The 27532-nt window shown below is 36.0% G+C and overlaps 1 protein-coding gene across 1 annotated transcript in view; it reads right to left on the minus strand.

Moving 5' to 3' along the window:
* Positions 1–27532, minus strand: part of PCCA (propionyl-CoA carboxylase subunit alpha) — a 526460-nt gene that overhangs the window by 62984 nt on the left and 435944 nt on the right. The window contains exon 21 of the mRNA XM_037143368.2: positions 17021–17074. Within this exon, the coding sequence (XP_036999263.2) occupies positions 17021–17074 (54 nt within the window). The remainder of the gene's footprint in view (positions 1–17020; positions 17075–27532) is intronic.

Below are 27532 nucleotides of genomic sequence, written 5' to 3' on the forward strand. Positions count from 1 at the left end.
TCAAAATGATCTGCATGTCAGCCTAAGGGAAGTAGGACTATAATTCTATATAGTTTAGGCTAGTAACTATAGTTTTGGTAGTTGCAGCCTACTCAACTGCATGAGACCTTTCTGAAGAAAGATGAACAAAGGCATAGAAAAGGGAAGGCAAAAAGCTGGACACTGGAAGGTGTTCTTATTGAAGGTTAGCAGTGACTGATCAGGTTTCACTATAGCATAGGTACAACTAGGTTTCCCAGCATGCTGATTACCATGTAAACCAGACTAGTTTTGAAATTACTTGAATAACTAGTTTCCTAATTATTCTGATACCAACATTCAGCCAATGTACTAGAAAGAAAACAAAGATTTGGTCACTGGAAGAAATATTCCTCACCTCAAATTAATAAAACCACACTGGTTTAGATGACAGCTATGAGTTTAGTTACTATCCATCAGTTCCCTTGAATCTGATTATTTCCAGGTTCTCTGGGTATTAATAACTTTAAAGTTTTTTTTATATATTTTATAATGTTTTGATATTTGGGGGGCCTTAGAGACCTGGGGAAAGACTGCCTCTCCCAGGGCTTCTAAAAACAGGGAAGAATTTACTTGGGAGTACACCTTTAATGTGCAGGCTAACCACCCCTTCTATCTAACTCACATACCGAGCCATTATTTCCTTGCCCTAAATCATCTCAGGGCCAGGTACCAGACAACTAGATACCTGCCCTATGGGCCAAAGCCCACCGACATTATTTGAACCTAGCAATCCTAAATTGTTTACCCTATCTCACCTTTCCTTCAGAAACACCAAATAAAGCTACTGCCTACAGTTTTGTCTTGCTCCTTTTTGCCTCCTGACCAGCTCTGGTGCTTTTTTAATGACCCTGCATGATGTGGGGTACCCCCTTTCCTTGGGAAATGGAAGCAATTTTTTCAGCAGCATTAACCTCTCCATGTTGGCCCTCAGTCACCTCCATAAATTAAAATTCTGCAGGTATACTTCAGAATACCAGGCAAAGTCAAAACCACATCTGCAGACCCCACAGTGGGGGGTCACTGAGGGAGCGAGGTCAGGAAGCTGCTGCCTGGGTACTACTCTTATCTCCTCATAACCCTGCCTTCAAACCACAACAACTGCCAGATGATACAGGCTTTATCAAAAGCCCAGACATACTGTGTGCACACATGGAGCATGTATTTATATAAACTGATACAATAATATCTAACTGATTTTTTACTCTGAGTAGCTGTATTTACTCAGTAAACCGAGTTTACTTTGGGGAGCTGTGGCATTATAAAGACCCAAATGCACACACAGAGAGTCATCAATATTAGGATAAAATAGTAAAACTACATACTGGACATATATGTACATGAGGCCTGGTCCTCTCAATTTACAAATTAAGATGGGTGAAATACTCTAGAATGAACAGGGTGGGATAGCTGTGAACTACTTACCCACAGCGCATGTAAAAGTAAGTTTGCAGAGTATTAGAGAGCTTTACAAAGGGTTTGGAAGATGCTCACATATATTTATATGCCCTTCCATAATTATTATCTAGACCAGAAATCACAAATTCAGCACTCTTGACATTATAGGTAGGATAATTCTTTTGTAGTGGGCTGTCTTGTTTATTATAGAATATACCAAAGCATCTCTGGGTATGCTTGCCATAAACTTAAGGAAATCTACCTACTAGATTTCAGTATCAGCCCACCACTTGTAACAACCAAAATGTCTCCAGACATTGCCAAATGTCCCCTGGAGAGCAAAATCACCCAGTCAGAGAACCAACGGTGTAGACTTGCAATACTGCAAAATACTGCCCAGCATTTATTTTTCAAAAACTGCCTGTGTTATTCCTAAAATCCTTCAAGGGGCTCAAAGTTTGGTTGAATAAAGTTGTGGAGGGTAGAGAGGGGGGTTTAAATACTTAAATAAGAAGAGATAATTTTTCACAACAGCTTTAACATGTATTCTATACCCTGATCACCTTAAATACTAGCTAAGTTTAGCTTACATTCTCATTGAGAGGAAAGGCTTTAAATCAAGTACACGAATTGCAACTTTAATGATTTTGGGGGGGATATAGCACAATTATTTGGATAATTATTATTACCCACCCCCCAAAATAAACCCCATAAGAAAAGTAACTTACACAGGAAAGCAGAGGAGCCTGAATCTTCAGCATTCTATTCAGGTAAGTGGCTGGGTTTTAAGTTCAAGCACAGAAGAGAAGGGTTAACCCTCTTTCCCTGCCAGCTGCTCTGTACCAGACAGTCAGTGCTAATAAGGGCATGCAAAGGGCCACAGGAAGACCTAGATCACAGCCACCCAGATGCTTGTGTGAAGGAAGCCAAGGTGTGTCCTTAGTTCTGGGCATGAGTCCTGTGGCTGTTCTTAGCATAGGAGCTGCTCTGACAAATCACTTGATTTCTTTCAGTTTACAATAGAAGCATTATCTCATCTGTAAAATGGGGTTTCTGCTGATGATCTCAAATGGTTGTGAGAACTAAATGAGGTGACAAACATAAAGCAATGTCAGCATTGTCTCCTTGGCCATGATTTTAAAGGCTGGTTTACTTAGTAGCTGAGACAGGACAAGGCTGGTGTCATCTCTGGGACATAGAGGAATCTAAGGGTGACAGTTACAACTTACAGACTAATTATTTCCCTACCCTTAAATTAGGCACGGGTTCTATTTCAAACAAGGGTACTTAATAGTTTCAGTGTCCCTCATGCTTGGTAATTACCTAGGGTAATTAATGCTACTTCAGTAATCACCTTAGCTGTGCCCCACAATCTTGAGAATTTATACCATACAAAACATGGCAGCTGGGGAAAGCTACCTTTCCAAATACATATTTGAGATATTGATATTTGACTCTCAAATGCCTTGCCAGGTATCCTGCCACATACTTCTCATGTACAGGGGGGAGTGCCACAAAATATTAAGGAGCTATACAATTAAAAGCTAGCTGGAGGCCCTGGCCAGGTGGCTCAGTTGGTGTATGTCATCCCATACACCAAAATGTTGCAGGTTTCATCCCTGGTCAAGGCACATATAGGAGACAACTGACCAATGTTTCTCTATCTCTCCCTCCCCCTTCCTCTCTCTCTGAAATAAATAAAAACATATCCTTGGGTGAAGCATTGTTTTAAAAAAGCTAACTAGAAAAAAATAGGAAAATACTTCTTTGCAGATGCCATTGTGACATGATGCTTGTAAAATACTCTATTTGATCTCACAGGGACAGGACTTTTACAAAACTGAGGACCAAATGAAAAGCAGCAGCTTCTGAGATAAGGTATTAATTACACATGTAGCTGTTGACTAAAGATGTGACACTCTTTGGTAAACAGTAATAGTACAGCTATGCCAATGATAAAAAGGATCCAAATAAACAGGATGCAATTAACCTAGATTTTCTGAATGGCTGTCCATGACAGATTTGGTTTATGATCCAATAGAGCAAGACTAAGCAAAAGTAACCTTTAGACACTCCCACACAGCCAATCATTAAACATATTCCTAAACCAAGTCAAACATGAGGCTAGCTAAAGTTTGTTGTTATTTTTTCTGCACAAGGTATTTGAGTAGATCATAATGTGTATAAGATCTTGTAAGCTTCAGGCCACTAAGAACTATCAGTCTGATATAGATATTTCATCTCTAGAAGCTTATGCTTATTACTGACATGGGAAAGAACACTCTGATACTCCCACTATTACAGTCAACTAGTCCAGTGGTTCTCGACTGTGGGGATAATGGCCTTTATCCACCCTACAGCAACTTTGCAATGTGTGGAGACAATTTTGATTGTTCCATCTGGAGAAGTGCTTTGGCATCTTGTGGATAGAGGCCAAGGACACTGCTAAATATCCCATAAGACACAGAACAGTCTCCTGCAACAAAGAATTATCCAGTTCAAAATGTCATTATTGACTAGGCTGAGAAATCCCACTTTAAGCCAAAAATAAAAATTATTACTGTCCTGTGATGTAAGACTTGAAATAATTCAGAATAAATCTAAAACACTGTACAGTTGGTAAACAAACTTAAAACATACAGTTGATGATACTATGGGTTAATTATACCGTAGGTCCTGTCATGTCACAATACAAAAAGAAATTATATATTGTGAACACTTACAAAGACCAATTAATTAGTTCCAATAATCAAATGCTTGTCCTATCCTCTCATCTGAACAAGAAACATACAGAACATTGTTCTTAGACCTGACTCAAAACACCAGTAATATAATGTATTTTTTGGTATCCATTTCTTGAAGTACATACTAATTGTATAGTAAGTGCCAAAGTATATTCCAAATCCTAATCCTGGTGTATTTGAAACTTATTTCTTACAAATACAGACCTGAAGGCCTCACCTCAGATCTAGGGAATCAACCTCACTGGCAATGGAGCCTGGGAATTTGCATTTTCATGGGCTTTCCAGGTGATTCTTATACATGCTCAAGATTGAGAACCACTGCAGACTTTTCTTTTCTTGTTTAGCTTCTATTGGAAAAAAGCTGCCATTTTCATATTATACTCACCATAAGTTAATTAGCAACAACAAAATAATTTATAGGTATGAAAGATCAGCAATATATATAGTCCTGCACCAGTATGGTCCTAAATGGCCTACCTGAAATGATGTCACTTCAAAATGAGGCAGGTATAGAAAAGAAGGCCCATAAGAACCATCGGGGGTGGGGGGAGATTTTCAGGAACTATAAAGGACTTATGAACAAAACCAAGTGGGAAGGGGTGTGGAATCAGGGGAGGAAGGTGGGGATGGCTGGGCTTGGGGTGGGAGTGGTGGGAGTGGTAAATGCAGACAATTGTACTTGAACAACAATAAAACAATTTACAAAAAAGAACAATCATTAAATGTCCTCCATCAGAAGTATATTGCTTTCAAACACAAGACACCTAAGTTTTCCCTGGTCAAGATTGTTCTTGGTGGGCTTTCTTCTTCAGTGAAGCAGGTATTCTTAAGAATCTTGCTACCACAAGGTGCAGACTTAAGTGCGTACTTTATATTTAGCATTCAACGACAAATAATACATTAAGTGTGTGTGTTGAAGAGAAGTAATAACCATGGGATGGACAAAAACTAGACTTTCTAACTACAAGAGTAATATTTTCCTTCTGAATTTTTTTTTGCAGAATGAACACTAAGTGTGATCTCAATGGAAATTATAATTTCAGATGACAGCATGTCTCCAAGCAACCAAGAAAAAGGTGGAAAAAGAAACAAGGCAAAATCAAGCAAAAGGAGTGTATTTTCAGGGTGCTATAATAATTTAGCTACCATATGTCACCCACCTAATATTTTCAGGCATTTTACAAACATTTTCTTATTTAACCCACACCAATAAAAGTAGATAGTCTGCTTATGAGAAAATTATGACCAGAGAAGGAAGTTATTCCAGTTCACAAAACTAGTAATAGTGAGAGATCTGAGATTCGAATGCAGGATATCAAGCTTTAGTTAGAATTCCATCTCCTACCCCATCCAACAACATTCTAGTAGTGGTTTGTGAATATATAACTCACTAACTGAAGATATTTTAAATGGACATTTCAAATAGCATTGCATGTCTAATTTTTACAACTAATTCTAAGGTACTATATGTTTTATTTATCTTAGAAATCAAATATACTCAAATAAGCATCTTAAAACCCTAAAGCATCATACAAATGTAAGGCATTATGTTATTCATTAAAATTAATTTGATTCTGAGGATCTTTGGCAGATGGCAGCAGGATTTTTAGATACTTTGAAATAATTAGTGACACCTTAGGATGCTGTGAAATCATGATTGAGGTTACACAGAATTGGTTACCAATAGTTATATATATAATATAAATGATTTTGACAATAGATAATGTCATTTTAAATGATTATATTAGAGAGGTGAGGAGACGACCCCTTAGATGTGACCATTTCTCTGGGGTCTACTCTGGGCCTGTCCTTTTCTTCTTCACTATGCCCTGGGACAATCTCATCCACTAAATAGCTTCAGACCTTACTTCTTGTTGATATGTTGACAAAGCACCAACTTACATTCTCATCATTAATCTTTCCCCTGATATTCAGACTAAAACTTTCCCTTACATCATAAATGTTTCTCTGAGATTTCAAACTTAAAGTAGTCAAAAATCCAATCCATTATCTATTCCACCTTTTTCTGGTATAATTCCTCCCTTCTTCCTGTTTTTTTCCTGGAGTCATTGCATTAGTTATCATGTGTAGAAACCTCAGAATCACCTTTAACTCTGCCTAATACATACAACTAGACTGTCGTGCCAGAGAACACTCTCAAATGCACACTTTTCTTTATTCATCTGTTCCCACATGGTCTCTTTAAAATCAAAACAAAATAAACCTCAGGTGATACTGTGACTCTCTTCTAGGGAATAAAAGCCAATCTCCTTAGCATGGTCCTGCAACATCCAGCTCCCCTCATTCTAGTTTCATCTCTCATGTCAATCTTGGTCAACTACTTGCCACCCTCACTGGTCAACCTGTCCTTCCTTGAACATCTGGGCACTCTCATGCCTCTTTACCTTCCATTTATTTTATTCCCTTTGCTTTCACTACCATCATCATAGATCACAGTTTCTGAAAATGCTGTCTCAGTGCCTTTGCAGATGCTACCTCCTCTATCTGAAATGCCTTTTCCTGCTTGCAAACTCTATTTGTCTTTAAAGTCTTTGCATGGTATATATTTCATTCATTCATTCATTCATTCATTCATTCATTCATTCATTCATTCATTCACTGGGGAGTCTTTCACAACTTATCCATTTCCCTTCTCCAAGCCCAGAACACCTCTGCTTCATACAAACTTTATTATCACTCCTTTTTTCTTTTTCTTTTTTGTAGAGAGAGGGGAAGGGAGGGAGCAAGAGAGGGAGAGAAACATCAATGTGTGGTTGTCTCTCGTGCACCCCCAACTGGGGACCTGGCCTGCAACCCAGGCATGTGCCCTAACTGGGAATCGAACCGATGACCCTTTGGTTTGCAGGCTGGTGCTCAATCCACTGAGCCACACCAGCTAGGGCTGATTATCACTCTTATCACTAATATTTTTATATCCTTAGTTGACAGTGAGCTCACTGTGGCAGAGACATAATTTTCTTTCTAATTGGAAGAACTCAATGACTAACACATTATAGATGATCAATCTATTGTAAAATGCAAGACTATCATCTTACACGTAGTAAGATGCAATGTACATGTAAGATGTAAGGTAAGATGCAGTAAGATGCAATGTACATGTAAGATATAAGATATAATGTAAGATGACTACCAATGTATGTTAGGCTTTATGCTCATTAAAGAAACATAATGTCTAATAAGATATGAAATGCAGAATTTCAATCATAGAGCTATCCCCTTCAGTCTATACTTTACATACTGGTAATAATTTTGCTATCAAAAAATGAAAAAGTAAAAAGCTAATTGACCTATAATTTTCTCTGCTATCACTTCATCCTCTGTATAACCCACCTTGGAACTAACCCATGTACTCGTGATACTAGTTTGTCTGCATTTACCCATAGCCAATATGTTATCTAAGGACAGACACCAAGACACAGTCATGTATCATACTTCCAAGTATGTAGTGGAGCCAGCAGTCAAGATTTCTTTTAAATTTTCAAGATGCATTACACATGAGATATTAATAATTGCATTTTCATATTATGTACAGTGTGTGAATTTCAAAAGATTAGAAAGTAATTTGTTATAGCCCCCAAATCTGTTCTTATATTGGTGACATGGTACACAGAAGACATTACCATTAAAATAACATTCAAGATTAAGATTGCATTTGAAAGCCCATTTCATAATATCTTATTTTACCCAAAATGGCTGAAATTTTGCATATTTGGGGAATGTAGGATAAGATGTTTGCAGAGTGGCTTTTTTCTTAGCATTATAAAATGTATCTGAAGGACAGAGAGACTTCATCCATCCTTGACAAACTGACTAGCCTGTGATCACCACCTACTTACTTTCGATGGCTGGATGGAAAAGGGTTAGGGATAAGGAGAGGTGGACCCAATGGGAAAGGACACATCCCTGTGTACATGGGATGGAAGTGGCCATTTGATGAAAGATCTGGGGTCTTGTGGCAGAGACTTCCCATCCTCCTCTCTGTTCCTCATCCAAAGAAATCAGGACCAGTGCAGGCTGAGTTCAGTGGGCAAGTCCCAAGGGCAATTCAGTCAGATGCTCTGCTAACAGGTAGGCACACATGGAAAGCCCAAACCTATGCCAGCAGGACTCAGTGAGGGTGCAAAGGCAAGAAATTCCAATAAGCCATTATGTCACTCCTACAACCCTACTAATACAGAGAAAGGGATGGACAGAATAGGGAGAAAAAGGCAAATGAACATTAGAGATGAATCAGACACAGAAATAGAGGGAGTCTGCTTACAGACTTTAAGGTATAGAATACTGAGGTTCTTTGGAAGTTTATTTTTGGAAAACAATAATAACGAAATATGCATGATATCATTTACTTCTCAAAAGAGTACTCGTAAAGAAAAACAATGATAACAAACCTAGTTCTTTTCATTTCCTAATTATTTGTATTTCAAACAAATGGGAGCTTAACCCTATTAAAATTCAACATCCAAAAGTAAAGTAGAACTTTTTGATGATTTTTATATGTCTATAAATATGAATTATGCGGAATTTGGGTCCTATGATATCAGATGACAAGATACAGACCAAGCTTCAGCTTTGGCTAATTAAACGAATCAATTAAGAGACTGCAGTTGCAACTGTGTAGCTGCTGTTCTATAGTAGCAATAACAACTCCACAGGGAGGTCTTTTACTACATTAAAATGCTGTCCTCCACAACTCCATCTGATATTATTAGAAACAGTTATTTGTGTCTTGCTGTCATATTCATAGCAAAGGCAAATTATGGAAATATGCAGACCAGAATGGTCCCAGTATGAGATCAGGTTGGGTTTTCAGCCTCCAAGGGAACAATTGCTGAAATTCCAAAGTCCCCCAAAGTTCTTTAATGGAACTGATAAATCTATCAGCACAGCATCCATTTAGAAACTAGGTAAGGGTCATGTATTTACATACTTTCCTGCTAGGTTGATACAATTCCACTAGATGAATTATCATATTAAGTTTACCCTCCTGAGTTAAATTGATGGAGTTCAAAATTGTTTTCGATGGTGGTCATTAATCGCTGTTACTTCGTAAATGCTTACTTTGAAATCTAATTGTGCTCATGTATCAAGGGTCATATTAATAACAATCTTAATGCTAAATCTTTATAAAACATGTTTATTCTACTGACATTATCACTCAAGCTTTCTAGGCTAATAAGAAATTAAGTATATTTATTATCAATAAAAACTTAATTTCAAATGTACAATTTGAGATTTAAATTAGCTTTAAGAACTTCAGCATGATTTGGTTTCATTAAGATCTCTGGCTAAGCTTCAAAGACATACAATTTGATAGTTCCTCAAGGAGTCCTTGGGTAAATGCCAATAGTACAGCTATGAAGAAGCTGTTCAATGTAGTCTAAACTTATTTTCTTTTTGGGGCAATATGCATTGTTTCTACAAGAAAAAAAAGAGTCTTACTAATAAAGTGTATTTTTTCACAAGGGAAAAAGAAAAGAGTCTTATGGAGAAATGTTTACCTTAACAGTACCATGCTTTAAAAATAATGGTACTTTAAAAATTAAATATAAACAATGATTACAATAAAAATTTGAAATAAAGTGTGAACTTTTGCATTCTTAAAATAATAAAATATTCACTCTTATTGTGAAGCATAGTTCGAGTAAGACATTCTGGTTAAGTAAAACACTGGACCTCTTCCACTTCTGTGTGTGTGAGCTTATATTATACCATCTGATGCACACAAACTCACAGCTTCACTAAAAGCATGGAAACAAAATGAAATAAAACTCAACCTACATTTGAAATAGACATCAATTCTGAAAAAATTCTGAAAAACGTAGCTTACCAACTAAGTGTATATTATGAACTAAATGTTTGCGTCCTACAAATTCCTATGTTATAGCCCCACACCCCATGTGATGATATTTGGAGGTGGGACCTTTGGGATGTGACTACGTTTAAATGAGGTCATGAGGGTGGGGACTTCATGGCGGGATTATTGCCATTATAAAAGAGAAAGACAGACTAAACTTTCTCTCTTTTGTGAGGATAATAGCTACAAGATAGCCAACTGCAGGCTAGGAAGATGGCACTCACCAAAAATCTGATGTCTGTTGTTAAAACCACCTGGTCTACGGCATTTTGTCACAGCATCTCAAGCTAAGATAGCTGTACTCAGCAGTTACTACAAAGAGTTCCCTGGATTACACAGTAGAGCAATTTTTAAGGCACTGTGATGGTTAAAAACTTGACTTAAAGTCAGACCCTGGTTTTGCATTCTCATCCTACCAGTTATTAGCACAGAATAGTCATTTAACCTTTCTATGCTCAATAATGTCCTCCAAAATTTAGACACAGGCTTCATCAGCATTTCAGCATGTTTTGAGTATGGACTACATACTCAACGGTTAGATTACACTAACACCAATCACATAGGTGATGCTAAAATACTTTGAAAAATAAATGAAAGTACTCAAATCAGGTACATTATTATATACTTAATAAGGTATATTATTACATACTTATCAAGGAAGAATGCTCTTTATCAAATATATTTTAAGTAAATTGCCTATTTTTAACTTTCATAGATATCAAATATGCTTTTATGCCTGCACAGGGTGTGCACTAGATTAAATAGTGTCACCAAAAAATTCATGTTCATCCAGAATTTCAGAATGGGACCTTTCTTGGAAATAGTGTCTTCACAGATGTAATTAGCTAACACTACCTGATAATTTTACATAACATTCAAAGAGCACGACAGAAAGGAGAGACCATTTTTAAAATGTAATAAGATTTGTTTTATTGGAAATGAAAATAAACTGACATTTTAAAAATTTCAGTGTGAGTAAAAAGGAATGAAATTAAGTCTGTACCTTCTCTAAGCTAAAACAGTAACATTTCTGAACTTTATTAACACAACAAAAGTACTTCTTTTAGATTATAATTAAACACTTTTTTGAAGATCAAAGGGCATTGTTTTTCATATTCAAAAGCCTCAACTTATATAGAAAATTCTACAAGGATTGTCACAAAGACAAATGTGTATTTGGGAAATCTTACCTTTACCATGGATGTGCTACTGCTATTCCTGACCTGTGAGTCTTGGAAACTGCATCTGTATAGATAATTTGGACCAAAACAGCACATGCTAGCTAGAAATCACTCTATATTTGTTGTAACAGTCACACTATCTAAAAACCTTTTCTTTCCCACCCCATACTGATATAATATTACTAATAATACATCCAGAAAAATGCTCTGTAACAAATTACATTGGCCATCCAAATTGCTGTGTTGTAGAATTTTAGAGTAATAACTCTACAAATTGACATCCCTTCTGTATATAAACCATATAAATAAAATGGACACAGACCTTCTTTGGGATTTGTTAGTAAGTAATCCATCATTTACTAAAGGAGAAGGGTAGTGTCAGATATATAAAATTCTCCTTTCCACTTTCCTTTTCTACAGATGACATTTTGTTGGCTGTTTAGGTGGTGTATGCATGTCTGTGTGGTTTTTTTACAGTGTGTTTCAGGTGACTGAACTGAGGTGGTATATATACATACATGTATATTTTTCTTCTAGTATATTTTCAATGCCTGAAGTGGATGAAAGGGAATAAACAGCATTTGCTGATGAGATGAGCACTGAGCTGAGAGCTGAGAAATTTGAGTACCCTTCTTTGCTCTACCAACCAACTAGACATGAAACATTGGGTAAAACAAGTTTCCTTTTTTTTTTAAGGATCAAATCCCTACAAGTTATCTTTTCTGATGCATAGTTTCCTTACCTGAAGAAGAAGGGTTAATCTCTAAGGTCCCAAAATTCCCTAAACTTTTCTTTTTCTTCATTTGTTTCTATTTTGCCTTCTTCACATTTCCTTTTTATCTAATACTTTGGTCCTGTGCTTTTCAAGTTTATTTATTCATTTGACAAATACATATTGAATGCTTACTATACACTAAAGCCTTGTTCTGAGTGCTAGGTATAGAGTAACAAACAAAACAGACAAAAAGCCATATGCTCATGGAGCTTATTTCATTCAAGTAGGGAAGACAGACAATGAAGAAATTTTAAAAAGTAAAATACATTGTATATTAAAGCATGTCAAATAGTTGTAACTACTAAAAAAAATAAAGTAGAGGAAAGGGAAAATAAAATGAGGAGAAGTGTGGTCATAACTTCAGAGTATGACTAGGAGGAGGTAGCTGATGCATAAAGGCTTGAAGAAAGGGAGAAAACCTACTATGTAGACATCTGAGGGCAGATAGTCCTGGCAAAGAAAAGGTAATGGAGGAGACCCTGAAGCATGTGCATGAGGCTGCTGCAATAATTTGGATAAGAGATGATGAAAGCAGTGGAGGTGGTGTAAGAAAGGCATGAATCAAGAATATTACAAGGTTTTAAAACATTTCAAAAATTTATATGGAACCATAAATAACCCCAAATAGCCACAGCAATTTTGAAAACAAAGAACAAAGCAGGAGGGATCACAATACCTGATATCAAACAGGATTACAAGGCCACTGTTATCAAAACAGCTTGGTGTTGGCACAAAAACAGACACATAGGCCAATGGAACAGAATAGAGAGCCCAGAAATAAACCCAAGTCTCTATGGTCAATTAATATTTCAGAAAGTGGGGAGAAGCATAAAATGGAGTAAAAATAGCCTCTTCAACAAATGGTGTTGGGAGATCTGGACAGCTACATGCAAAAAAATGAAACTTGAGCACCAACTTACACCATACAGAAAAATAAATTCAAGGTGGGTAAAAGACTTAGATATAAAATGTGACACCATAGAAAGTCCTAGAGGAAAACATCAGCAGGAAAATCTCAGATATTCTACACAGCAATATTTTCACTGATATGTCCTCTAACGCAAGGGAATTTAAAGGAAAAAATAAACAGATGGGATCTCATCAAAGTGAAAACCTTCTGAATGCCTAAGGAAAACAGCACTAAAATAAAAAGAGAACCAACCATATAGGAAAACATATTAGCCAGTGATACCTCGGACAAGGGTTTGATCTTCAAAATATATGAAGAATTCACACAACTCCACTCTAGGAAGACAAACAACCTAATTAAAAACGGGCAAAGGATTTGAACAGACACTTCTCCAAGAAGAACACACAGAGGGCCCAGAGACATAGGAAAAGATGCTCAGCATCACTAGCCATCAGAGAGATGCAAATTAAAACCACAATGAAATACCACTTTGTACCAGTGAGAATGACCATCATAAACAAAGCAACGAACAAATGTTGAAGAGGATATGGAGAGAAAGGAACCCTAGTGCACTGTTAGTAGGAATGCAGACTGGTGCAGCCACTGTGGAAAACAGTATAGAATTTCCTCAGAAAACTAAAAATGGAACTGCTTTTGACCCAGCAATTCCACTGCTGGGATTATTTATATCCTAAGAATCTTGAAACACCAATCCAAAAGAACCTATGCATCCCAATGTTCATAGCAGCACAATTTACAATAGCCAAGTGCTGGAAGTAACCTAGTTTTGATTCACTCAACTAGTGGATCAAAAAACTATGGTGTGGCTCAGTGGATTGAGCACAGGCCTGTGAACCAGAGGATCATGGTTCGATTCCCAGTCAGGGCACATGCCTGGGTTGCAGGCCAGTTCCTAGCAGGGGATGCATGAGAAGCAACCATACATTGATATTTCTTTCCCTCTCTCCTTCCCTTCCCCTCTAAAGATAAATAAATAAATCTTTAAAAATATTTTTAAAAAAATAACTATGGTACGTTTACCCAGTGGAATACTACATACACTGCAGAAAGAAAGAAGGGGCTCCTACCCTTTGTGACAGCATGACTAGAACTGGAGAGCATTATGCTGAGTGAAATAAGCCAGGCAGTAAAAAACAAATACCATATGATCTCACCTTTAAGTGGAACCTAGACAACAAAACAAACAAGCAAGCAAAATATAACCAGAGACTCTGAAGTTAAGAACAAACTGACAGCCCTGGCTAGTATAACTCACTGGATTGAGTGCAGGCTGCAAACCAAATGGTTGCAAGTTTGATTCCCAACCAGGGCACATATCTGGGTTACGGGCCAGGTCACCAGTGGGGGCCACATGAGAGGCAACCACACATTTATGTTTCTCTCCCTCTCTTTCTCCCTCCTGTGTCCTCTCTCTAAAAGTAAATAAATAAAATCTTAAAAAAAAAAGAACAAACTGACAGTAACCAGGGGATAATGTGGGGACAAGGGGGAAGGGTTTCCAGGAACATTTATAAAGGACACATGGACAAAACCAAGGCAGGGTTTGGGATCAGGAATGGGAGGTAGGGATGGCTAGGTTTGGGGGGAGTAGTGGGGAGAAAATGGAGGCAACTGTACTTAAAATAATAAAAAATTAAAAAACATTAAAAAAAGAAAATTACAAGGTTTTAGTTCAAGTTGGCATTTTCTGAGGAAAACACTGCAAAAAAAACTGTTCATTTTTTTGTTAGCTTGTTTGTTTTTGCAGGTTGTAGCTACCAAGACCTCAGTTTTCAATACACTAACACTTGGATCTATTAGAATACAAGGAGAGAGACCAAGTAGCAGAAACAGCTTAAGGAGCACTGTCTAGCACGAGCACTGAAGTACAGGAAAATCGCCACACAATATAATTCTAGGTAACCATTAAAAAGAATGACATAGCCCTGGCCAGTGTCACTTGGTTGGGCAACATTCTGCAAACCGAAAGATTGCCAATTTGAGTCCCAGTCAGAGCACATGCCTGGCTTGAGGGTTCAGTCTGCAGTTGAGGCACATGCAAGAGGCAACCATTCAATGTTCCTCTCCCTTTCTCCCTCCCCTCCCCTCTCTCTAGAATCAATGAAAGAAAATAATGTTTTAAAAAGAAACCAATCCTGTAAAAAAATGATACAGATTTTTTTTAATGTAATGACCTGGGAAAATGTGCATGATTTATTGTTGAATAAAAAATTGTGTAATTCTATTTCTGGAAGAATATGTCTATTGTTAATAACTTAAATACTGGTACCTCTAGGAAATAGGATGTATACTTGTGTGAAGGCTAACTGTATATGTTAACTTGGCTAGGTTAACCCAGCCAATATCTGTTAACCCAGATATTTGGCAAAACATCATTTTAAATGTTACTATGAAGGTATTCTTTAGATGAGATTAACATTTAAATCAGTAAACTGAGTAAAGCAGATTACCCCCCATAATATGAGTGGGTCTCATTCAACTATTTGAAGTACTGAGCTCCCGAGCAAAGAGAAATCCTGTAAGCACACTGTCTTTGGACTTGAACTGCAACTCTTCCCTGGCCTGCCCTGGAAGATTTTGGATTTGGCCCCACAATCATGTAAATCAGTTCCTCAAAATCAACCATCTTTCTCCTCCTTCCTCCCCTCGCCCCCTGCTCCACCCCACATGCATCCGATTGATTCTGTTTCTCTGGAGAACGCTTACTAATATTACTAATACAATTTCTTAAAACATGCATTAAATTCTATCTAAATTTTCCATTGAATAAGTATCTATTACTTTTTTAATCAGAAAAACAAGAATAACCATAAGTCCTGGTGTAACACTTAAAAGTTACAATATACAGAACAAGAGTATATACATATTCTACTGTACATAAACTTAACTATACACATAAACTACACATAAACTATAACTTCTCATTATTAATATCCTTTCTACCTCAATGACTGCAAAAACCACTACTTTTTTCATCCAAGCCATAGACCTCTCCTCTGATATCTTCAAGACCCCCAAATCCAGTGTAAATTTATAGCCTGAACAAGGTACCCACAGCACATAAATAGACATTTTAAAGATTATAAATGATACCTAGTAAAGAATACATGGAGAAATATTTATATACAACAGCAATAAATAGACATGCTAATTAAAATAAGGTACCTTTTTAACAGTAGAATTATTTCAAAACTATAACTAACAATTATTAGTGTGTAGTTATAAAAGATAGGAACTATAAAGGAAATTTCTTTTTACCAGATAGAGTTAGATATTTTGAAAATTATAATACTAGTGAGAATGCACAGTGATATCCTGATATATGAGTGCCTTTCAGAAGAGGTATAAAATAATTGGCAACATGTATATTAACCCATAAAATTATGTACAGTTTTTAACTCAGTTTAGAAGAAAATCTATCACAAAGTTTTGAAAAAAAAATATATTTTTAAAATAATTTAAAATGTCAAAAAAGCAAGATACATGAAATTGTTCATTATAATACCAACTGCAATGGCAAAAATGAGAGACAACTGAAATAGCCAAGAGAGGGATTCAGGAGAAGTAAAATATGTGACACCTACTCATCAGATCATTAAATACAGCTTCATTAAAACAATGCTAATATTTTATAGCAATGTGGAAAATGATTAATAAGATCATAAGTGAACAAATCAAGATACAAAATTATGATTTAACTTCATTAGAAATGTGGACTTAACAGGACCTAATAAAGATAGAAAGCTGAACAAAAATCCCTATCAAAGTCATTATTTTTTAAAAGATAATACATATGTTCTTATTTTTATTATGAAAACAAGGAGAAAATATCCAGTAGCAAAAAGTACTTGAAATACTCAACAAACTCAAATATTTTTTAAAACTATTTTCTCTCTAATTAGAAATTGCTAAAAAGCATTCTTTTATGGAAAGTTTAACACTTTAAAAAACCCACCTTTTATACAAAGGCATCTCATTTAATAGCCAAATAAAATCATGATGAAGCCAAGTTCAAACACATAGGCTAAAAGTAGTTGAACCTTTTTTTTTTTATGAAAGTTAGGAGAATATACAAGATAACATTTCTTTGACACTTACCACTGTACCAAGAAACTGAATGCTCATGTTTCCACCTGCTTCTTGTGAAAGACACTGGGAAAAAAAGAGGGATAAAATGAATTTGCAAAATGTCCAGCAAACATGAAAATTGTTCAATTTCACAAATAAATAAATGTTAATTATAATCATAAAAAATTAATTCAATTCCACACAAAAACGTGTGCATGAATGTTTATAACATTATTTCTAATAGTCAAGTAGTAACTCATGTCCATCAACTGATAAATGAGTAAACAAAATATCAATGGGATATTATTTGGCCATAAAAAGAGTGAAGTACTGATATACACTACAACAGAGGCCAGTCACAAAGAACCACATACATAATTCCATTTAACATGAAGTGTCCAGAACAGGTAACTCCATAGAAACAGGAAACAGATTGGTACATTTTGGCCATTCTTTGCTGAAAACTCTCAGCCACCCCAAACACTTCCAGGTCAACAATAACTTTGGGCTCAGCTAGCACAGGTTGCAGGTTTTCCCTTAGTCTGTTGCCTAAGAATATACCAAATATCACCTCTTTTCACTAGTGCAGATTATTTTATACAACTTTGTCAAGGAAGTATTGGAAGAAATTTTTGAAGACCCAAGGAATTAGAGGTGAGGGGAAAAAGTGAAAACTGGAGCTTCATGAACTTGTTGGCATTTAAGGAGAAAAGTAATGAATGTATATATAAATTGTGGTATGTTCTACTTTAAAAAAAAACATACTTCTAATGCTAGAGCAGAAGGACAAGTGGCAGAGATTGTCACTGTAAAGTCTAAAATGATTAGAAAAAGTAGATTAATAAACGCATTAAATAAGGTTGTCTAGGAAAGAGAAGATATCCTAAGGCTTCTTTGAACTTCTCAAAACAAAGCCAGACCTGGTGCTTCTATAAGAGACATCTTTGGAAAAATCATCTCACAAAAGTTCAACTGACCTATAACTTGCTTCCTAAGAAAGATTCAACAGGAAATTGTTCTTTGCAAGGTCTCACGTGGAAGATTTTGTCAGATTGAAACGAGAAACAAGCCCACACTGAAGGAAGAAAGAAACATTTAGGGAAAATTTCTTCAAGAAAAATTTCCACATCTTTTTGAAATCTAGAAGTCAACACTTATCTAGTATGTCTGAACTCTTAACTTACCATTTTGTTTTACTTGGATAATAGTTTGTATACAAAGTAAATGTAATGGGGAATATCTGTAATAATCTCAACAATTAAAAAAAACCCTTTGCAATAAAAAGGTAAATGCATCTGTTAAGTAGTTTATAAAGAAATTGTGTTTTCACTCAAATGTTTATTTACTTATCAAGTGATATAAGTGTTAATATGCTATGTAAATTCTTTAAAAAATTTTTTTATTTAGTTATTTTTCAAGTAGAGTTGTCTATTTCTCCCACCCCGGCCCAGTGCTCCCCACCTCCCTCCCATCCCCCCCCCACAGTCCTCATCCCTGTGTCTTTCATACTTGTTCCTCCAAATCCCTCCCCTTTTTCCCCCTTAAATTCCCTTCCCTCTCCCCTCTGGTCACTGCCCCCTTGTTCTCTATTTCGGTGTCTTTGTTTTTATTCTGCTTGCTTGTTTGTTTTGTTGTTTAGCTTCCTGTTAAAGGTGAGATCATATGGTATTTGTCTTTCAGCACCTGGCCTATTTCACTCAGCATAATGCTTTCCAGTTCCATCCATGTTGTTGCAAAGGGTAGTAGCTCCTTCCTTCTCTCTGCTGCATAGAATTCCATTGTGTATATGTACCACAATTTTTTGATCCATTCATTTACTGATGGGCACCTAGGTTGCTTCCAACTCTTAGCTATTGTAAATTGTGCTGCTATGAACATTGTGGTGCATAGGTACTTTGATATTGATGTTTTAGGATTCTTAGGATATAATCCTAGCAGTGGAATTGCTAAAGAAAACAGTATTAAATTAAAAAGACAACCAACTGTACGGGAAAACATATTTGCCAATGATACCTCAGACAAAGGTTTAATCTCCAAAATATACAAAGAACTTACACGACTCCACTCAAAGAAGACACCCAACCCAACTAAAAAATGGGAAAAGGACTTGAACAGACACTTCTCCAAGGACATCCAGAACATCCAGAGACACATGAAGAGATGCTCAATATCGTTAGCTATCAGAGAGATGCAGATTAAAACCACAATGAGATACCACTTTACACCGGTCAGGATGGCTATCATAAATAAAGCAACAAACAACAAATGTTGGAGAGATTGTGGGGAAAAGGGGTCCTTAGTTCACTGTTGGTGGGATTGCAGACTGGTACAACCATTATGGAAAACAGTATGGAATTTTTTCAGAAAAATAAAAATCAACCTGCCTTTTGACCCAGCCATGTAAATTCTAAAAGTGGTCATGCTTCTACAAAACTTTACAAAAATATCAGGTATAAGGTAAAAATTAAATTCCATTTTTTAAAAAAAGAAGGAAAGAAGGAAGGGAGGAAGACACTGAAAGATTGATTGCTTGAAGGTTGCATGCAGGAAGGAGAGTTGTTAGGAACTGGGGAATGACTGCTAATTAGTATGAGGTTTTTTTCGGGGGGTGTGAAAATGTTTCAAAATTTATTGTGGCAATGATTGCACAACTATGTGAAGAGACAAAGAACACCAATTTGTACACTTTAGGTGACCTGTATGTGAATTATATCTCAATAAAGTTGTTTTTTGAATTTATGTTTACTAGAAATTAATGACTAGTACACTTCAAGTAAATTATACTTCTTTTAAATAATTCTCACCTATAAAATTGCTCTACTTAGTCTTAATCTGTTCTTCAAAACTTTCTTTTCAGTGCTTATCGAAGAGGGTTCACTGGCTTCAAAGACTTTGCAAATAAATAAAGCAGTTCTAATTAAGTGGCTATGAATCTTTTTAAGTGCCCAGACATAGCCCTGTATAAAGTGTTAGTGGCCTTCCCTCAACAACAAGCCTGTTTTTATTTCTTTTAAGGAAATGGAGATTTACTAACTCTAATCTTTATGATTACTTAAGTCATAGAACCCAGGGTGACCCTCTAGAATTCAGGCTGAGTCGCTGGTTTCTTGATTGAGGGAAGTTAGATCAATAAGAAGGAAAGCAGCTTAATGCACTATGATACCTATATGTTTGCCCCAACCGGAAAATATTGCCAAGTTGACTTGACACAATAGTAATCTAACTAGCATATTCAAGGTGTTGTGTTAGTGTAGAAAGCTCAAAATCAGTATTTTTATCCATTCATTCCACTTGTAAAAATTTCTACTACGAAAAAAGTCATAAGTAGGCAAAAAAATATGGCCAAATATGTTATCATAGTGTAATTTATGGAATCTAAAAATTTCAAGCAATCAAATAAGAAACAAATAGTAATTTATGGTATATTTATGTAGCCATTTAAAAAGCTTAAAAACATTAAACATGTTTATATTTGTAATTGCAAAAAGATAGAACAAAACAGCATATTCACACTGAATGTTGTTTAAAAACTTTATGTTTACATAAAATTCTAACACAAATAATGCACATAAAACATTTAACTGTTGTTTCTGGGTAGAAGATATTAGTTGACCTTTCTTTTTGCCTTATCTGCCATTTCTATTCTTTTTTTTTTTTAATTTTATTTAGTTACTTTTCAAGTACATTTTTTTATTTTCTCCTCCCCCCCCCCGCCCGGTGTCCCCCCTCCCTCCCATTCCCCCCCCCCCCCCAGTCCTCATCTCTGTGTCTTTCATACTTGTTCCTCAAAATCCCTCCCCCTTTTTCCCCTTAAGTTCCCTTCCCTCTCCCCTCTGGTCGCTGCCCACTTGTTCTCTATTTCAGCGCATTTCTATTCTTGTATATGGATATGTATAACTTAATAATGGGAAAAAAGAAATAATGCACAATGGAATAAAATAGATTCTTTCCCTCAATGTCCTAAGGGATTAAGAATTGAGTCTTGAATCCTAAGTTCTAATACCATCACTTCTACTTTAGCCATTCAACCATCCATCCATCCATCCATCCATCCATCCATCCATCCATCCATGTACTGAGCACTACTAGCAGAATTATAATTTATGCTCGAGGAGGTTAAAGAAAAGTATATGATTCTAAAACAAATTATAATTCAATATGATAAATCTCTAGCACAAAATGTACAAAGTCTTATAGGATAAGAGGCCAGACCAACTAAATGCCAGAAAGGTTAAGGAAAACTTACAGACAGACAGTAGAGCTGGTTATTAAAACATGAGCAGGAATTCTCCAAAATGGAAGGAAAAGAGAAAATTTGGTCTGATAAAACTGTTTATAAAAATTTCAGATTAAGAAATAACATGGCAAGTTTATGGAATAGTGAGTAGTTCAGAGATAGGTTTAGTTCATAAAAAGAAGTGGCAAAAAAGGAAACTGAGAAGGAATTACAGAGCCACCTTATTTTTTTTTGGACTATAAGACACACTGGACCATAAGACACACCTAGGTTTTAGAGGAAAATAGGAAAAAAAATTCTGAAGCAAAAAGTGTGGTAAAATATTTAATAACTTGTGACCCTTCTCCACTGCTGCTCCCCCACGGCACACCAGGTAAGCTACATTCAGACTATAAGACGCACCCCCTCTTTCTTCCCAAATTTGGGGGGGAGTGAATCTTATAGTCCGAAAAATATGGTAGTTCACATCTTGCACAGAGAGTTCATACTTTACAAAGTCTCTGTACTTAAGAACTAGAGAATAGCATGTTAATGTTTCAGAAAATCAATGGTCTGAGGCAAGGTTGAAGATATGCAGAAATGGGAGGGACTTGGCTGGGAGGCCTAGGAAGATGTTACTACAATCATTTAGGTCATAGTACACAAGAGTAAACTGAACACAACAGAAGTAAGTCTGATTCATTCATAGAAACTTAGAATGTGAAGGCAAACAGATCTAAAAAATCTACATTTTGTTTTACTTATAAGGAAACTAAAGGTACAGGAATGTAAAAAGTAATTTGCCTACATTGCAGTGGGAGAATAAGACCCCCAACCCAAGCATTTTCACTTGTGCAGGATGGAATATCTCTACAATGTCTTATTCTAGATTATCAATTAGATGATGAATGAGTTAAGGACAAAAACCATTTCTTACATTTCCTCCTTAATCCCAATAGTACTACAGAAAATGAAACATAAAACCAATCTCCCCTGATAATTCTGATGTTTGTTCATACTATGAAAAATACGAGGGACCTATATAGTTCTCAATCTTCAATTGTCTAGCTGAAGTTTTTACTGGTAGTATTAGAGGTAGTAGAGCTGTCAAGAAATGGAGAAAAGGGGTGATGTAAAATGATTTAGATTGTGAATCAGCAGTCTAACAGCCTACAGATTTCTACACTGCTGAGGTTCTAAGAGTAGTGAGGAAAACATTCAGAGCATCCCTATTACTTTCAGACCAAGGCACATCTCAGCCTGTGGCAGAAAAGAGGAGCCACAGGATCCAGCTCACATTTGCCAGTAGAGAATCAGCACAATTAATCACTTCTGTTGTACAGCAACAGTCTCAATCATAAATTCTTCAGAATTAGAAATTTTCTGATTGTAGCTATTGGATTCTGGTAAGATGGCAGTGGTAGCAATTTCTGAATCTTCCCTGGAAACACTGTAAAGGCCTAGTAGCAACAAATTTCCCTAGAACCCCAATTGTTGTGTATAAATATCATTTCTCATTAAAAAAATGGCTGATTTGAGGTCTGGAGCAAAAATAAGGCTGCTACAACTTGCCATATCATACAGTTAAGGGAGTTTTCAAAGACTTAGTTCATGCCAAAGAGACTCAGAAGCCAACTTGAAGAAATCACCTGTGGCCCACCATGGGACAGTTTGATCAGCAGTAAGAATGATAACTGCCGAGGATTCAAGCATATCAGGTATGTTCAAACCCTGAACATATGAGTTGAAAGTGGATACCCAAAACAAAAACCAAAATAACATCCAAATTTAATCACTTTGGGAAATAATAGGGAACCAACTCTATTTTAAGAACTGGTAAGTAAAAGGAAAGGATCAAGCATTAACCTTATCTTTCTCATGAAAACTGTACTCTTGGGTAAGACAAGGTGTAGTTAAATAGAGTTTCTCTTTAAAAATCATTCCAAGTAATATATGAAAAAAATTGGCAAAATTAAAACATCATCATTTTTTAAACTTTGATAAATTTAATGACCCAAGACTTCATCATCAGCAGAGTGATGATCACAGTCATGTGGCTCTTATGGAGCACACCACATCACTTGGGACTCAATCTTACCAAAGATAATGGCATATGAATCTGATTATACCTTGAAACCCAAACACCCATGTACAGAAGACAGCAAAGAAATAACACGTTAAAGTGTGCCTTTGGGATACACCAGCAAAATTCTGACTATGGAAAACTACAGGACAATTTATCTAATTTCTTCAACAAATAAAAGGCAAGGAATAAAAAAATTTCCACAGATATTTCCCTCAATCTGCTATCCTATTTCTTCTTCTCCTTTAAAGCAAGACTCTTTGAAAAGTTGTCTGCCTACATGGTCTCCACTTTCCATTCTGCCTTTGGGCCCATTTCCAGCTGGCTTTTGTCCCTACTAATCATCTGTAATCATTCTTGTCAAGGGGACTTAAAAATTCCACCTTCTATCTATCCATCAGTTTTTTCCTCACCTTATTCATCAACACTAGAAATAGTTGATGATTCCTTTCAACCAAATACTTTTTTCACTGGCTTCAAGCACATCTCAAGATCCTGGTTTTCCTCTTCCTTCCTCAGCAGGTCTTGTTTAGCCTCCAGTGCTGGTTTCAAACCTTCATTCAGTTTCTAACAACTAAAGTGCCCCAGGACCCAGTGGTCAGCTCTCTTGTCTTTTCCATCTACATTCTTCTGTAATCTCATCTAGATCCATGCTTCCCCCCAACCCCTACATATTCACCTAAAAAACAACAACTTCACTGAAGTATAATGGATGTACAATTCCCCCACATTCCTTTTAAAGTATAGAATTCAATGATTTCTGACACTTGTAAAAAAACAATACCACAACTAGATACAAAAACATATCCATCACATCCAAAAGGTTCTTCCTGCCCTTTTACAATCCAACCTTAGTCCCTGCCTCCAAGCAACCATTGATGTGCTACCTAATAAATGAGTTTATCTTCCCCAGACACTCAGTTGTTCTAGCGCCATTTGTTTAAGAGAATTTCCCACTAAATTCTTTATCACACTTGCCAAAATATCAACTGACCATCTATATCTGGATCTATTTCTAGACTCTGTTCTGTTTTACTGATCTACATGTCTATCTCCCAATGCCACACTGTCTTTTTCTTTTTTAAGATTTTATTTATTTATTTTTAGAGAGAGGGGAAGGGAGGGAGAAAGTGAAGGAGAGTAACACCAATGTATAAGAGAATCTGGACCTGTTGCCTCTTGCACTCTCCCAACCAAGGACTTGGCCCATAAGCCAAGCTTGTGCCCTGACCAGGAATCAAAACAGCAACCTTTTGGTTTGCAGAATGACACCCAACCAACTGAGCCACATCAGTCTGGACCCAACACCACACTGTCTTGATACTGCCATTTCATAGTTTTGAAATCAGACTGTATAAATCCTCCAACTTTGTAATTTTTTCATAAAATTCCTTTGGCTCTTAAGATTTTTCAAATAACAGAATTTCTGGTAGTAAAAACCAAAATTTTCCATTTTAATTATTTTTAAGTATAAAGTTCAGTCTTTATACTTAAGACTGCACTTAAGATCGGTAAGTATATTTACATTGCTATGAAACAAATCTCCAAAAGTTTTCCATGTTACAAATCCAAAATGCTATGCCCATTAAACATCTCCCCTTTCCCTGCTCCTGGTAACTACTATTATACTTTTGGTTTCTATGAATTTTAACTACTTTAGATATCTTATGTAAGGGGACTCGTACAGTATTTGTGTTTTTGTGTCTGACGTATTTCACTGAGCATGATGTCAAAACAAAGTTTATCTATGGTTGTAGCATTTGACAGAATTTCTCTCTTTTTTCAGATTGGATAGCATTTCATTTTATGTATATACCACAGTTTGTTTATATACTCATCATATGGCTGTGCCATTTTTTTGAGGAACCCTCATATTGTTTTCTATACCAGTTGTACCAGTTTATAATTCTTTCAACAGTGCACAAAGGTTCCAATTTTTCTATGTTCTTACCAATACTTGTTATTTTGTGTTATTTGTTAATAGCCCTCCTAATGGGTATGAAGAAGTATCTCGTGGTTTTGATTGCACTTCTCAGATGATTAGCCTGTTAAGCATCTTTTTATGTGTTTGTTGCCCATTTGTACATGATCATTAGAGAAATGCCTATTCAAAACCTTTGGTCACTTTTTAACTGAGTTAGGTTTTTTTGTTAAGTTGTAGAAATTCCTTACATATTCTGGATATTAACCTCTTATCAGTCATATGATTTGCAAACATTTTCTCCCATTCAGTAGGATGTCTTTTCACTCTGTTAATTATATCATTTGATGCACAAAAGTTTTTAAGTTTGTTGTCATCCAATCTGTTTCTATTTGCTTATACTGCCTATGACTTTGGTATAATCTCCAAGAAATCATTCTTAAGTCCAATGTCAAGAAGTCTTTTGCATACCTTACAATTTCTTCTAGGACTTTTAGAGTTTTAGGTCTTATATTGAGGCCTTTAATCCACTTGAGTTAATTTTTATATACAGTGTAAGATAAGTGTCCACCTTTATTCTTTTGTATATGGTGGACCCACGCTTTTAGAAAAAAAATCTACATGCTTATGGCTAATCACATTTATGTTTCCAACTCCCATTTGCCTTCTGAGTTAAAGACTCAGATACTCAATTGTTAATTGGACATCAACACTTGGATATCTAATGCACATATTAAATCGATCAAATCCAAACAGAATTCTTAATATTTCTCCCCAAAGCTTCACTTCCCCTAGGTTTCCCATCTCAGCAAATATTACCATTACTGATTTTGTTGCTCACCCTTAATTCTTTTTAAAAAAAATTTTAATTGAATTTTTTCCCATTACCATTTAGTCCTCTTATGCCCACCCCCCACAATCACCACACTGTTGTCCATGTTTATGAATCCTTTTCCCTTAGGTGCTCATCCCTCCAATATCTAATTCATTATCAATCTTTTGTACCTTCCCTTCTAAATATGTGTCAAATTAGTTCACTTCTCACCATCTTCATTGCCATCACCTTAGTCTAAGTCAAGGGTAGGCAGACTCTTTCTGTAAAGATCCATATAGTAAATATTTTAGGCTTTGTAAACCCACAGGCAAAATTAAGGATACCATGTAGCTACTTAAATAACAAGAGATAAAACAAATTTTCACAATTTTTTGCAACATGCAAAATATAATAACTAAGCACAATTTTTTGTAATACTGTAATGTCACTCTAAAGTGAGATTTTATGTATTTCATCTTTGAAAATGTCTTTTTCCACAGACAGTTACCTCCAAATACAAACATCAATCCACAGGCATGTGATTTTACTTGAGCACATCACTTGGAAGGTATTTACAGAATTTTGTTAGATTCGTATCTTCATATTTGCATTTAGCATATTATAATAAAGTTTAATCACTTCCATTTGAAGGTTAGGGGAAGATCCTCAACTGTACAGTTAAATGGATTTTAAATATGAAAATTCCTTTGCTCTTACACTGAAGTTTTAAAAAGGCTTCTGGGACTGTAGTGGCTTCTCGTTTTCATCTTTCGACAGCTCTGGAAGTGTAAAAAGGAACTTGATATTGGTGTGATTCAAATGTTATATGTTGTCAAAATGACCTTACCACAGTATACATTTTACGTGTAAACTCTGTTTTCTCTTGAAATTTTCGGTTGAATTCATTAAGAGACTACAAAGCCTGCAACTTAGGCTAATTTTTAGTTATCCAGTGTTCAATAATAGTGACTGAGAGTGGTTCAGAAAAATTTCAGTCTTGGTCCTGAGCACAAATATATCATAACAGACTTTGTTACTGCTAGCCACTAAACTGGTGTGTGATAGGGAAAACCAGGACATTAAGCTTCTGCTTTGAACAAAAATTCTAAATCAGCCATAGACAGGTAAAAATGCATAAATAGGTCTATGTTCTGGTAAAACTGTATTTATAGATACTGAAATTTGAATTGCATATGTTTTTCATGTGTCATGAAACATTACTTTTCTTTTAATTCTTTTTTGTGTGTTCTTATTCATTTTTTTCCTTTTTAATATATTTTATTGATTATGCCATTATAGTTGTCCTATTTCCCCCCTTCATTCCCCTCCACCCTGCACACCCCCTTCCCTACCATTCCCTCCCTTAGTTTATGTCCATGTGTCACAAGTTCCTTAGATTCTATATTTCCCATACTATTCTTGCCCCCCCCATCTATTTTCTATCTACTGTCTATGCTACTTATTTTCTGTACCTTCTCCCCCTTCTCCTCCTCCCACTCCCCTGTTGC

Source organism: Artibeus jamaicensis, unplaced genomic scaffold (genome assembly GCF_021234435.1).
Source record: "Artibeus jamaicensis isolate MK-2021 breed Jamaican fruit bat unplaced genomic scaffold, CSHL_Jam_final contig_1819, whole genome shotgun sequence".
Taxonomy (NCBI): domain Eukaryota; kingdom Metazoa; phylum Chordata; class Mammalia; order Chiroptera; family Phyllostomidae; genus Artibeus; species Artibeus jamaicensis.